The sequence below is a fragment of the Salvia miltiorrhiza genome, unplaced genomic scaffold (genome assembly GCF_028751815.1).
Source record: "Salvia miltiorrhiza cultivar Shanhuang (shh) unplaced genomic scaffold, IMPLAD_Smil_shh original_scaffold_220:::fragment_1, whole genome shotgun sequence".
NCBI classification, from domain to species: domain Eukaryota; kingdom Viridiplantae; phylum Streptophyta; class Magnoliopsida; order Lamiales; family Lamiaceae; genus Salvia; species Salvia miltiorrhiza.
The window spans coordinates 253,995-266,963 of record NW_026651504.1 but is presented as its reverse complement, the minus strand read 5'-3'; the positions used below and the strand labels follow the sequence as shown (position 1 = coordinate 266,963).

Below are 12,969 nucleotides of genomic sequence, written 5' to 3'. Positions count from 1 at the left end.
ATAATTGCAAAATGACTCCACTTATGGGGCTAATATAGGATGGTGTTCTCTAGAATTTCACCTAAGCCAAAGTGTATACACAATAGAAGAATTTCCATAATCCAATTCTCAATTAGGATAGTCCAAAAAATGTGCTATTGAAAACACCAAATGAATTCCACGGTCAAAAAACTTTATAGCGATTCCCAAATGTTCTACAAATTGAAATAGAAAGCATAACAAGAAATAGAAAAGGCAAATACAAGACAGACTCTTCTCAATGTTCACTGGGTAACGACTTGATGATGTCCGAGTCACCTACATTGCAGGGTAAAAATTCATAACATCAGAGGTGCAAAAAAATACCAAAAAGCTTCAAAGATGGCGATGAGCTATATGACATAATTAACTACCTGGATCAACAATGCTGAGGCATGAAACGCGGAAGTATTTTCCACAAGCTGTCCCCAAATCGACATTATCTGGTGTGGCATAAAGTGAGTCAAGTCAGTAAAGGATACATACAGCTCAAACTTTAGTTGTCTCAGTGACTTAATCAAGCAAAACACAACTTACATGGAAATATAGAGCAGAATTATGTGTATATAAGGTTATAATTATAAATATAGTATTTTAGCATTTCAAAAGAAATTCGTCCAGACACAGGGAAAATTACAAAAATATTCAAACTACAGAGAGTTCGAGCAACTTGATAAGCCAAATGCTATAAAACGTATATCACAGCTGATGGGGCGAAGGAAGGGAACACAACTTCTAGGACAATAGAAGAGCATAACATACAAGAATCGTGGCACAACAATGCAATAAAGATAGCCGTACTGCAGGTGGAATCATAAGCGCAATTGTAAGATTCAAACATAACAATGAAACACTAGATAATGATCAAAGAAGAATAGAAACAAGTAGAAAACAAACAAAATTACAAATATCTAATGTGATTTTGTATTCGTTAGATCAAAAAAACTTGTCATTTTGATTATAGAGTTCTTACCTTCAACACTACACCAAATCAGTCATCATTAACATAACCAGAGTACTAGAATATTAGGAAACAGTAATCAAATTCATTTATATGTTGCAGAAGAACAGCAAAAAAATATCAAACTCAGCTGATAAATAGCAAATTAGTAACAACGAAATACAATGCCCATTTCCAAAACAGAACGATCACAGTAAAAACAATTCTTATAAATCAAAAATACAGAAAAAATGAGTAAGAGAGAGTCAACTCACTTCCATTGTAGTGGTGAACTCCAATTTTGGCGAGCATGGCATAATACTCAATCTCCGATTTCCTCAACGGCGGGCAGTTGTTCGAGATCAGTATCAATTTACCTAAAATTATAGATTCAGATTCACGGAATTCACCATTACGCACTAATACAAAAAAAAAAAAAAAAACGACAACGAAAAAAAAAACCCAAAAAAAAGATTTGAAGCAAAAAAAAAAACCAACCTTTGGAGCTGCGGAGAGTTTTGAGCACGGTCTTGTAACCAAGCGTGTATTTCCCGCTCTTCATCACCAGAGCCAATCTGTTGTTGATGCTCTCATGAGTCTTCTTCTGTGGATATAGAAACCAAATCCATATGTTGAGAAATGAGAAACAACAAAACGAAAACTGAAAAAAACAGATAAGAGAAAATCGAAGCTAGAAAGAGATTCTTACAGTCTTCTTCGCGGTCACCATTGTTACGAAGAGTTGAGCTAGGGCTTGGCGGCCGAGCTGGACAAGTGGAGAACACTATAGAATTCAAAGGCACTGGCTGAAACCCTAAAAGTGAAACCCAGCCTCGTAAATATATTATGCTGTTGAAGTTGGAGTATAATATACTAATACTATTTAGTTGGGCTCGAAAAGTATTTGTTTTGAACTTTCGTATGGGCCCAAATAAAAAAAATTACACTTCTATTTACTGAAGTTTATGGAGTTTGCTCCAATAAATTTATTTTTCTATATTTTTTCTTCAATTTATTGATTGGATTAATGGTTTGGGTTGGTCTTGCATGCACCCGGTCACATAGTATGCGAACGGTTACTTTTAATAGCATAAGATATACATTTGTTCGCACAAATGTATACTTAGGGCCTGTTTGATATGGGTTTATAGGTACGATAAATTAAATTAATACAGGTTAGTGTGATATTTGATATCATGTTCTATTAATGTGGTCAACTCATACTTAATCCTACTTCTACATGCTATTTTGTGGGAATAATCCATACTAATAATCCGGCCCTCCCCCCTTGGATAACTTTAATACTGCGAAGTTGGATAAAAATTCTGCTACCCTTCCTTACGCATATCGATGCAAATGCCCAAGTAATGGTGGACACACATGATATTTTTAAAATTATATGAGGATAGTTTTGGTATTAGATAATATAATCGAACATAATCCTACGGATATCAAACACAATATAGGATTAAGTAGCCATGATATCAAACACCTATGAAATAATATAAATCCACACTAATCCACACTAATTTCTCAAGATAATTTTAATCCTAATCAATCCTAAACTGCAAATCAAACGGCCCCTTATGTAATAGTACAAATTCTCATGAATAAAAGTGACACTTATCTTGAATAAATGTAATACTTTATAAGTATTGTACTACATTTCATTGTAACAATAATTACTTTTTATTACGACAATGATTACTTGACCAAATAATTAAGAATATAAGTATTAATGAGTGAAAATAACTAAAAGTAAAAGTTCTTATGAATAAAAATAAACATTATTGTGAAGAAATGTAAACTTTCAAATCGGTTGCATACTATGCGACCGGATGTACCCAATAATTTGCGTAATGGTTTTTATGTGACTTGATATGATTGTGAAATAATTGGCTCACTATATATTCTAAATTGTTCTGCTATCTAGAAACTGATATTTACATTCTTTCTCCCCAATTGAGTTACATGCACTCCCGTGTGATTCACGAACCACAATATATTTTATTATTTTTAAAATTTAAATTATGCAAAAATGTAAAAATATCATCATTTATGAGTTAGACTAATTGATAATAAAAATATATTTTTTGATTATATAAATATTAATATTTTATTTGAAATGGTGTATATAACAATATTATCAACTCAAAGAGTACAATATTAAATTTAATAATAATAATAATAATAATAATAATAATAATAATTATTATTATTATTATTATTATTATTATAAAGAAATTAATTTAATTTAATCTCATTTTAAGCAAATTATCAAAAATTAAATAAATCTATATAATATTTTCAATTATAATTTTTAGAAATCTGACTAATTTTTCATCTACAAATGTATATTAAAATTATTACAAATTTCACTTTTTAAATCTTTATTTATAAACTTGAAAAGTTCTAAAATGAATCAATATAATTGTCTTCTCCTTAATTGCATTAAAATTATTAATATATGTAAATTTAAAATTATTATAATTAAACAATCATATAAACTTTTTGAAAAAAAAATAGCATGTACTTATTTTTTTCATCAACAAATGAAAACAATATGAAAAAAGATTATAATGTTCAACATTAAAGGTAAATGAGAGAGAAAAAAATAAATTTGACATTATGAATGATCATAACTTATTCACTTCGGATATTGCCATGATATTTAATTTAATATTTATATTGAATTTGTTTTCATGAATTTACGTTTTTTTTAAATAATCAAAATAGAATAAAGATTATAGAAGAGAGAAAATTTGATGGAAAAAGAACTCCTCTTTTATGGAGTATTATATAGATATAGATTTGAGCATAAACACATGAACATTTTTCATATAACACCTAACAAAGGGCATTTTTACCTATCTAACACTATAAAGAATTGCCCTGCAAAACTGGACGTCTAGTATTTTTGCTTTTGTTTGCGACAATAGTTATTGAAACAAACAATTTTTTCATTCAATTGAATCCATTTCCCCTACATAAATTTCTCTAGAAAATTAGAGGAGACAAGAAAACACTCTAAATGACAGAGAGAGAGCACAAAACTATCAGCCCACGTTTGGTTGAGTGTTTTTAGAGGTTGGAAAGGGAATCAAGTAATTGAATCCGTTACTTGTTGTTTGGTTTGAGTAATGGGATAATCATTACCCTTACTTGAGGGTATTCCAATCACCCAATTTGTTACCCCTTAAAATAGAGGGGAAACAAAAGAAAGGGAATCCCTTACTAATGATTCCTTTCCATTGTTAAACCAAACACTCAATAAAAGTAATGGTTATTGTTACCATTTCACTCCTTTATTTGATTCCATTCCCTTTCCATTCCTCTACTTGAACCAAACGTGGGCTCAGACTAAAAGGAGATACCAAGAGCGGCAAAACTATGCTTATTTACTAGGCATGAGAGAGAGAGAGAGCAAAACTATCGACCAAACTGAGCTTATTTACTAGGCATAAGAGCAGAAAGTTGGCATTAAGGCAAGCTCAGGGGTAAAAAACACTTCTTTTTCTTGCAAAATATCGTTCATATTAGATAAAACACCTCTCAGAAGCAGTATAAAGTAGTTCACTCACTTTCCTCATCACTTTCCTCTAAGTACAAGTGATTCATGTTCCTTTCAAGCGGGGGAAGCCCGTCCTCGGAGCCACTGGACGACCCATCCTCGTCCTTATTAGATCCAGAACGTTCTCCTGTAACACGAAACTCATAATTACTCAAATTTATCATCTCCACCAACAAGTGTGAAACGTGTGGCTTGGTAAGCTTGTTTCAAATTGAAAAAAAAGATATGCAGTTTGTGATTCTCATACCTTGTCCTTTAGTTAGGTGTTCGTCTGAAGGTCGTGAGTTTTGCTGCGAAAGCCAATCGTTTTGGACAGCAATCATGTCAGCGCCATTCTTGCATTCAGAATATGCCTTGAGAAGTTCTCTGTATAGATCAGACGGGGTCAGTTTGCATGTCCCAAACACTTAGGAAGACCCTAATAGCTTTCCCAGATGCAGCAGATGTACATGACCGACGACCCTAGATTGGGGGTAGACCAAAGTTACCTGTTCAGAGACAAGAACGCGTGACCCCATTTGAATTTGCTGAGCAATAGATTTCCAGTTTCTTCTTCTCCGCTGTTCAAATCGAAGACTGAAATATCATAAACTGCTTCACTATTTTCAGATCTTGTATTTGTTAAACTTTAATTCATGTTCAAGTGTACTCACAAAATATGACCATTAACGATGTCATAGAAGAAGTCTAGCGACTATTTAAACCAATGATACATAAATGCTCGAGTTTAGTACCATATTATCAAAGCTGCAGCTAGTGCCTCAACGCATGAAAGCTCACAAGGTCGGCCATAATTTACTGGATTTGCTGCTACCAACCAAGGTACTGCAGTTCAAATTAAATGAATAAGTCAACACAAATTATGAGGAGAGAGGAACTGCAGCTCGAAATTCTTACATCCCCTTAAATTGCGCATACTGGTAAGGCTCCATCCATGGTTTATGTTCAAATTAAATCCACAAGCATATAAATGTATGCAAATCATGAAAGTATTAAATGAGACTTCAAATGATTGCCGAAAGTCAGAGTAAACTGAGACCCATACAAAGACGAGGAGCAGCACAACGCAGCTTGGTGAAAGGCACATCATTTAGGCGTGCCCACGAGCAATCAACAACAGCTAAGCCTCGCCTTTTTATTAATTCAAGATCCTCTTGGGAGACGCATTGTGTTCCAACCGGACTGATACATGGAAATAAAATCAGAAACAATGTAAGCAATCCAGCAATGACATGGATTAGGAGGAAAACCGAGTGTAGATCAAATAAGGAAATGTAAATCATCTTTTAGTATCACATTCAGATAAAGCTCAAGCTTAAGCTAACTAATCTTCCCAAAGCATGATACCTAAGCACTGCACTATCACACTAATGTTAAGAGGCATATTCATAACGTATAACGTTCTAGCTCTATGAGTTGGGAGAGTGAGTAAGAGCTATGTTTGACATAGAGTTCACAAAATAGTATTGCTAATGCAAAAAATGACTGAAGAGGGAGCTCTCAATTGACGTGTATGGCTGCTCTCTACTTATTCTTCCCACTACAAGTATTTTAGGTTTTAAGTTTTAACAGACCAGTAGCAGATTTCCAGAGTCAGGGAATAAAATCTAACTCCACGATGAAAGAAATCAAGCCATTCCTCTTGTTTTCCACACCATAAACATCACATGCGAACCAAATAAAATGATTTTTTTTCAATAATAGTTATGAGCAACTGCAAAATTACCTCAAAGCAATTCCTCCAAATCCAGTACCAACCCGCATTTCCTGCAAAATATTGTTATAAAATGGTTCAGCAGAAATAACTCAGGCAACACAGGACGTATTTTCTTAATAGGATGACAAAAATGAAGTAACACAGATACTTTCTTTCAAAAATCCAAATCTTGCAAGCTTGCGTCCAGTGCACCTCTTTGCATCGCACTGCCCAAAATCCTGAATCCACATAACAATAAGTTTAGAGCAATAGAAGCAATGCACACACCACGATTCAACCCACACACACACACAGTCATATGTATACTGTTAGAGAGAGAGAAGGAGAGACGAACCCACATGGCGAGCTGAATGGCAGGAACTTTTTGCTCCTGTTCCTCTTCAGCTGCTGCTGAAACCATGACAGAGTTCAATATAAGTCGATGCGAATTCAAACTATGCTTTAGCTGAAACGACTCTAGCGCAATTGATCAAACACTTGGGGTGCATGATTAAAAAGAACGCAACAACCGAAGATTTCGCGGAAGAAGGTACATATACTGTACCTGGATCAGTCGGCAAAGACCCATCATCTGCATCCCTGATTAATTTTCAAGCCACCCAATTAAACATGATGAAAGTTTTAAGGTTTGAAGTTGGAAAAGTACTGAAGTAAAATGCGCTCTTGCCTGTCGAGCTGATGAGACGGACCGTGCGCGTGTTGGCGGTGGTTGTCTTTCTTGAATCGCCGCTGTTTCTGCTGCTTGTTAGGACCCATGTTCGTCGCTGTTGGGATCGCTCGGCTTTAGCAGCTCTAAATTTGGGTATACGATAAAACTACAATCTTTTTTCTTTTCTTCTTTTGAGGAAAAAAAGATACTCCTGTCTCACTAGGAAGGCATTGGCTCGAACCTAGTTCGAAAAGAATAATTGAAAATAAGATTTGTTAGCTTTCCTTTAGGGATGTCAATCTGACCCTAATAATTCCCAAAAAAAAGAAAAATCATTTAGTTTTTAAAATGTTATTACTTGTATATATCTTAATTGACAGATAAGAAAAGTAAGTATTGGAGTTCAAAAACCAAACGAACCTTGAAAAAAAAAAGAGAAATAATAATCAAAAGGGAAAAATCGTGTTGTCTTGTTTAACAACTCATCTCCACCTAGCTTCGACTATTTTTCCCTTCAAATTTTTCGCCCACTTCTTACGGGTCTGCAATTTTCTTCAAGACTATAAATACAGAATAAATCTTCTTCAACGCACTGCTGAATTTCAGAATCCAATTTCGCAATGTTACGCAGGTATCATATGATTCACTAAATATATGAAACGCATGGATTTTTTATATATCCGATTAATCTTGTATCAAGGGTTTTTGTTTATTTATTTCTATTGGTAATTTTTGTTGGGCAACGATTTTGCAGGTCACTTCTACAGCTCGCATCTCGTAGTTCACTCAGTAGGCTTCCATTGCGAGCTACAACTCAGGTGCTAATTCATTTTGTTTGTATAACTTTGTGTACGCGCCTGGACTGATGTGTATGAATAATTAGTGAAATATTATTATTCTGCTGCATCATTGTGAATTATACAAAATGCAATGTGCTTTAGATTATTGAATTGGATTGGGAAATGCTGATTTTCTTCTACTATGTTATGTAAATTTGAAAAGAAAGAAAATCAAATTTTATGATTCGGTAATGTTTTTGCAGTTTCTGATGAAAGTATATTGGAGAGAATAGCTTTGATGCGATGTATTGGAAGGTGTGCTGCATAAGTAAGAAAATGCAATGACATATGGTTTTGTTTTTGGTGAAGATGAGAAAGAAAAACTTGAATTAATAAAGATTGTCTTGGTGCTGGGTTTCTTTGGTTTGCTTCTTTCCTGAAGTCTCCAAAATTTATACCTGGTATTTATATTGGGCGTGTGTATATGGACCACTGCAGTTACAAGTGAGATGATTCAAGTTGTTGTTCTCTTCTGAAAATTGATTTAATATGCAGATACCTTCATATCTTTCTTCCAGAAGGGCATTTTCTGTTTCTCAGAAAAATGGACCAAAAAAGCTTGATCCAGGAAGCAACGTCCCTGAACCTCAGAGTCGGGTACCAAAGATTCTCGCTGGAGGCCTTGCATTGGGTTCTGTTCTCCTGGCTGCGTACTATTATGGTGCTCTTGATGAGTATATTGGGAGGCAGAAGGAAAGCATCAGGGAATACACCAATGCTGGGATTGGTGATAAGGCTACAGAGGCATTTCCAGGACAAAAAGGCACATACAATCAACCTAGTGGATTTAGTACTATAATTTCTGGGAGCAGCTCAGGGCAATCAGGTGAATCAAGTACCCTTGTAGACCATGCCAAGCAAGATACTGAAACACATGCAGACTCGATTAAAACTGAAGAAGATAAAAGTTTTCAAGAAAAAGTTGCTACAGTTCAGACACCAGTGAATGTCGATCACGTTGAACGGAGAGATATTCCTAGTGTTCCTCAGAGCAGCTTTTCATCTGATGATGAAACTGGTAAACCAGCTGAAGAAAGTTTTGATCTGAAGGGCGGGGGGTTGGGAGCTGATGAGCCACAGCACAAGGCAATTGAGACCACAACCACTGTTACTTCAGCTGAAAATACTTTTCCTGACACTGAAATAAAGTCTGTACAAAGAGAGCCAACCACAACCGACAACATACAAGAGGTAAAGTTTTAGCTTCCGAGGCAAGGTTAAATTTCACTTGGCTGTTTTCAGTTATTGTTTGCTGGGCGGATCATTCAAGATTTCGTGTGATGCAACTTTTGCTAGGTTGTCCAGGGCGATATATTGCAAAAATCTGATTCCCTCCTCGGCGATTATCTTTTAAGTGACAATTCTGAAGAATTTACTTCATCTTCATCCAACAATCATAAGGTCGGTATTTCCTGAAATAGTTATTAAGAAGAATTTAGTTGTTGATATTAAGCAATATCTTCATTATTATCAAAAGAATGATCTTTTCTCTTATATACTTTTTATGTCTGATATTGAAGGATACTAGCTCCACAGCAGAAGATGCCCGCGGTGGTGGTTACATAACAAATGATGGAAAACTGATTATTGACTTCTTGCAAGCCATACATGCTGCTGAGGAAAGACAAGCAGAGATGGATGCTCGTTCTTCCACAGAAGAGAAGAGAGCTATGAAGGTTAGGAGACACACACACACACTCTCCTGTAATTTATTAAAGTTTTGCTTTTCAGTTGCATTGTGGCCAATGCCTTATTGTGAGGATTTATCTCGAGATGTCATGACATTAGTTGACATGAGTTGTATATCATGCTTATAAGTTTCACATAACACGTTCATCAACTCTTCAGGAGAAATATGAAAAGGAACTTAAGGATGCAAGGGTCAGGGAACTCATGTATGCTGAGAGAGAAGCCATTTTGGATAAGGTTCTAACTTCTTCCTTTGCGCTCCAATGGAATGTAATTTGGTTTGCCTGATATCTTTGCTTCAATCTTCATTGCATCATTTGTCACTATCAATCTGGTGGAAAAATTAGTGATAGCATTTTTTTCCTTAGATCTCCTGATTAATGCATGTGTATAAATATACCCAGGTTTTCCATTTTCCTTTTCTCCCATCTACTCTGTCCACAATGGCCCGACCTTTGAGTACTTAGAAAGTGAGAAATCTTTGTATCTTGTTTTTACTTGCATGTTGTGCTTGAAAATCATAAGGAATTCACATCCTTAGCTAGCTGAGGATTACCTTGGAAAGAAATTGCTCCTTTTGGAAGTGGAATATCTGCATTTCAACCAGAAAGATAATAGGGGTTCCTCAGTTCTGTATGGACCAAAAATATTTATCTGCCCACTGAATTTGTTCGTTTTTGAAATATTCTCAGGAATTAACAAAAGAACGAGTTAAAGCAGCTGTTGCTCTCAAATCACTTCAAGAAAAATTAGAAGAACAGCTCAAAACAGAACTCGAGCAGAAGGTATCAACGATTCAACATTATGTTATAGGCAATACTTTATAAAATATAACTCATTCAACTCTTTTAACTTACCGATTCAATTTCTGGAATTTCTTGTGCAGGAAATGGAAGTGGAACAAAGACTCAAGGAAATGCAAGATATAGCTAAAGCTGAACTGGCTGCGGCAATTGCAAGTGAGAAGGCTTCCCAGATTGAGAAAATGGCTGAAGCCAATCTTCATGTATGATACTTGCTAATGTTGATTTCTTTGTGGAGTCATTAAGCCTATTCCAAAAACGTTAAAGTACAAGTTATGGACCCCTTCCTGTTCTGTGCAGATAAATGCTTTGTGCATGGCATTTTATGCACGCTCTGAAGAAGCTCGCCAGAGTCATTCTGCGCACAAGCTTGCTCTGGTAGGTGTTAATTTCCATATTAGTTACTACATGCTTTTAGATGTGACCCTGAATCCATCTTTACACCTAGCTTATTGACTGTTATTTTCATAGCTGAACATGGATCTAATGTCTTTACCACTTTGTTGATCATTCAAGATAAAAGTAAGACTTTTTATTAGAGTAAGTGTATGAGCTGATATATTGTGAGTCATGAGAGAGAGAGAGGGGGAAGAAGTGGATAGTTTGAATGCAAAACTTTCATTGGGTAAACACAGCAATCAATGCAATGTGTAATTGTGATTCCAATGTTTCTAATTCCTTAGATTGTACGACATGGTTTTGGACTGAGCACTCATATGTAGGCTGTCTGACTGATTCTGATTTTCCTTTAATCACTCATGTTGCAGGGTGCATTGGCATTGGAGGATGCACTATCCAAAGGGTTGCCAATTGAAAAGGAAGTACAGACTGTTCGCGATCATCTTGAAGACATTGACAAAGACTCACTAATACCTCTAGTTCTCTCTTCACTTCCTGAAGACACTAAAAAATATGGAACAGATACCCTGTCCCAATTGAATCACAAGGCAAGTTGCAATTATCTGTCTGCTACCAAATTCTCCGTCTTATGAAATTTTGGATGATAGAGACCCTCGTTTAACTTGATTCCCGATGGGTCAATTTTACCCGTTTTGCCTAGTTTTCTTGTAAATGCACCCGTTGTGCGTGCACGCGTGTGTGTCTTCATAGAGATTTACATTATATATTTCGTGTCTTTACAGTTTGATGCCATGAAGGGGACTCTGAGGCACTTCAGTTTAATTCCACCTGGTGGCGGAGGGATATTGTCACATTCATTGGCTCAAGTGGCATCGTGGTTAAAGGTGCATTTTCTACCTTGCAGCTCAGCACCCTACCTCAGAATACAAAATAAAACCTCACGCCTATGAATATTTTCATTGTGAGTTCAGGTTAAGGAGGCTGATGAGTCGGGTGAAGGAGTCGAATCTCTCATAAACAGAGTCGACATTCTGTTAGCTCAAGGAAAACTGTGTGAAGCTGCAGACATTCTTGAGAAGGGGGTTAGAGGCAGCCAGGCGGCAGAAGTTGTGACCGACTGGGTCAGGCGAGCAAGAGAGAGAGCCATCACAGAACAAGCTTTGACGGTTTTGCAGTCCTACGCCACTTCAATCAGCCTAACATGAACCACCATACAACGTATCAACCTCGAGTTGAATTTTGTGAAGCCACCAGGTTCGTCTCCGCCCTAAAGTAATTGAAAACCGAATGCAGAGGTTTCTTTTCCTGTGCTTATACTGTTGTACGGAGCCATGATAAATAAAAATCCTCAAGCTTCTTAACTGTGACTTGTGATGTAGAATATTTCAAATTTATAGCCTCGAATCCTTTGGGGCATACACTGTCTCTGTCAACGCCTTCTGAAAAATTGTGGGGCGTCGAATTTTCGAGTTTGGATAGCGATAAGGCGTGGACGATTCTTGTAATATCTCATTGCTGGCCTACCATTTCCTATTTCCTGTGGTTTGGATGTCATACCTAACCTAATCTTTGCTAATTTTCAAAACTTGGGATATCAAAACTCGGGATAATTGAAATCAAATCTCAAGTAAGACGACAATAATATTCACGCTACACGTAAATAAATGATGTTTTTATTGTGTAAACCAATTAGAGGGCTCTTTTGCTAATTCTCAAGGAATAGTGGGGTCCGTGAAATTTGGAAATAATTTATTCTCCTTAATAATGTTTTACGTTTCTTGTAATTTTGTAAGATGATTGGCATGTTGGTTTGGATATGGACTTCTTAACTGCATGTGGGATTCAAGATTACTTATAATTGAGACAAATAAATGGAACATGGTCTGTCAAAACTGAAATTCATTAATTTATTAATTAATTATTGTTCGCCACCATCCTTATTAGGTGTATCTTATGTTATGTGCCTTGCATGAGAGAGAGAGAGATTAAGATGTTCAATCATAGAGTAAATAGGTTGAACGAAATTGTAATGAGAAAATAATTTAATTTGTACATACTTCTATAGACTATAGCAAATATTATATATATATATATATAGGGAGAGGTTCAAATAAGAACTACTAAATAAAATTAGAACAGAGAACCATTTTAAACCATTCGATCATCAAGATCTACGGTGGATGCATCATCTTGGTGGATGAATGCAGATCCTGGGTTCGAATCCTGAAGGGAGCAAAAAATTTATTATTTTCGGATGCATTAAATTTAATAGCGAATGCATTAATTTATATAGTAGATGCATTGATTTTAATGGTTCTTATGTTCTCACGATAAGTGTGGTTCTCACTATAACCACACCCTATATATATATATATATATATAT

General features: G+C 35.6%; 3 protein-coding genes across 5 annotated transcripts; 1 reads left to right on the top strand and 2 right to left on the bottom strand.

Moving 5' to 3' along the window:
- Window positions 1-155: 155 nt before the first annotated feature.
- LOC131003535 (60S ribosomal protein L30-like) lies at window positions 156-1,804 on the bottom strand. The gene is made up of 5 exons (XM_057930043.1): window positions 1,668-1,804; window positions 1,457-1,562; window positions 1,234-1,335; window positions 393-461; window positions 156-297 (listed from the first exon to the last, which is right to left on the bottom strand). Exons 1-5 carry the CDS (start codon window positions 1,686-1,688, stop codon window positions 257-259), a joined length of 339 nt encoding a protein of 112 aa, XP_057786026.1. The 5' UTR covers window positions 1,689-1,804; the 3' UTR covers window positions 156-256.
- Window positions 1,805-4,457: 2,653 nt separating this feature from the next.
- LOC131003569 (uncharacterized) lies at window positions 4,458-7,240 on the bottom strand. 2 transcript variants are annotated; one of them, XM_057930096.1, is made up of 10 exons: window positions 6,914-7,240; window positions 6,791-6,825; window positions 6,581-6,633; window positions 6,399-6,464; window positions 6,256-6,296; window positions 5,575-5,711; window positions 5,264-5,354; window positions 5,018-5,089; window positions 4,777-4,895; window positions 4,458-4,656 (listed from the first exon to the last, which is right to left on the bottom strand). In XM_057930096.1, the coding sequence occupies exons 1-10, from the start codon at window positions 7,000-7,002 to the stop codon at window positions 4,532-4,534; spliced, it is 828 nt and encodes a 275-aa protein (XP_057786079.1). In that variant the 5' UTR covers window positions 7,003-7,240; the 3' UTR covers window positions 4,458-4,531. The 2 variants fall into 2 exon arrangements, with proteins under 2 accessions (XP_057786079.1, XP_057786078.1); XM_057930095.1 differs by having other exon boundaries at window positions 6,581-6,636; window positions 6,914-7,202.
- Window positions 7,241-7,344: 104 nt separating this feature from the next.
- Window positions 7,345-12,122, top strand: LOC131003565 (MICOS complex subunit MIC60, mitochondrial-like). Of its 2 annotated transcripts, XM_057930087.1 has the most exons (13): window positions 7,488-7,526; window positions 7,650-7,713; window positions 7,938-7,989; window positions 8,230-8,925; window positions 9,031-9,135; window positions 9,255-9,410; window positions 9,583-9,660; window positions 10,116-10,208; window positions 10,310-10,429; window positions 10,527-10,604; window positions 10,994-11,173; window positions 11,369-11,470; window positions 11,558-12,122. In XM_057930087.1, the coding sequence occupies exons 3-13, from the start codon at window positions 7,978-7,980 to the stop codon at window positions 11,789-11,791; spliced, it is 1,854 nt and encodes a 617-aa protein (XP_057786070.1). In that variant the 5' UTR covers window positions 7,488-7,526; window positions 7,650-7,713; window positions 7,938-7,977; the 3' UTR covers window positions 11,792-12,122. The 2 variants fall into 2 exon arrangements, with proteins under 2 accessions (XP_057786069.1, XP_057786070.1); XM_057930086.1 differs by lacking the exon at window positions 7,938-7,989 and having other exon boundaries at window positions 7,345-7,526.
- Window positions 12,123-12,969: the final 847 nt, after the last annotated feature.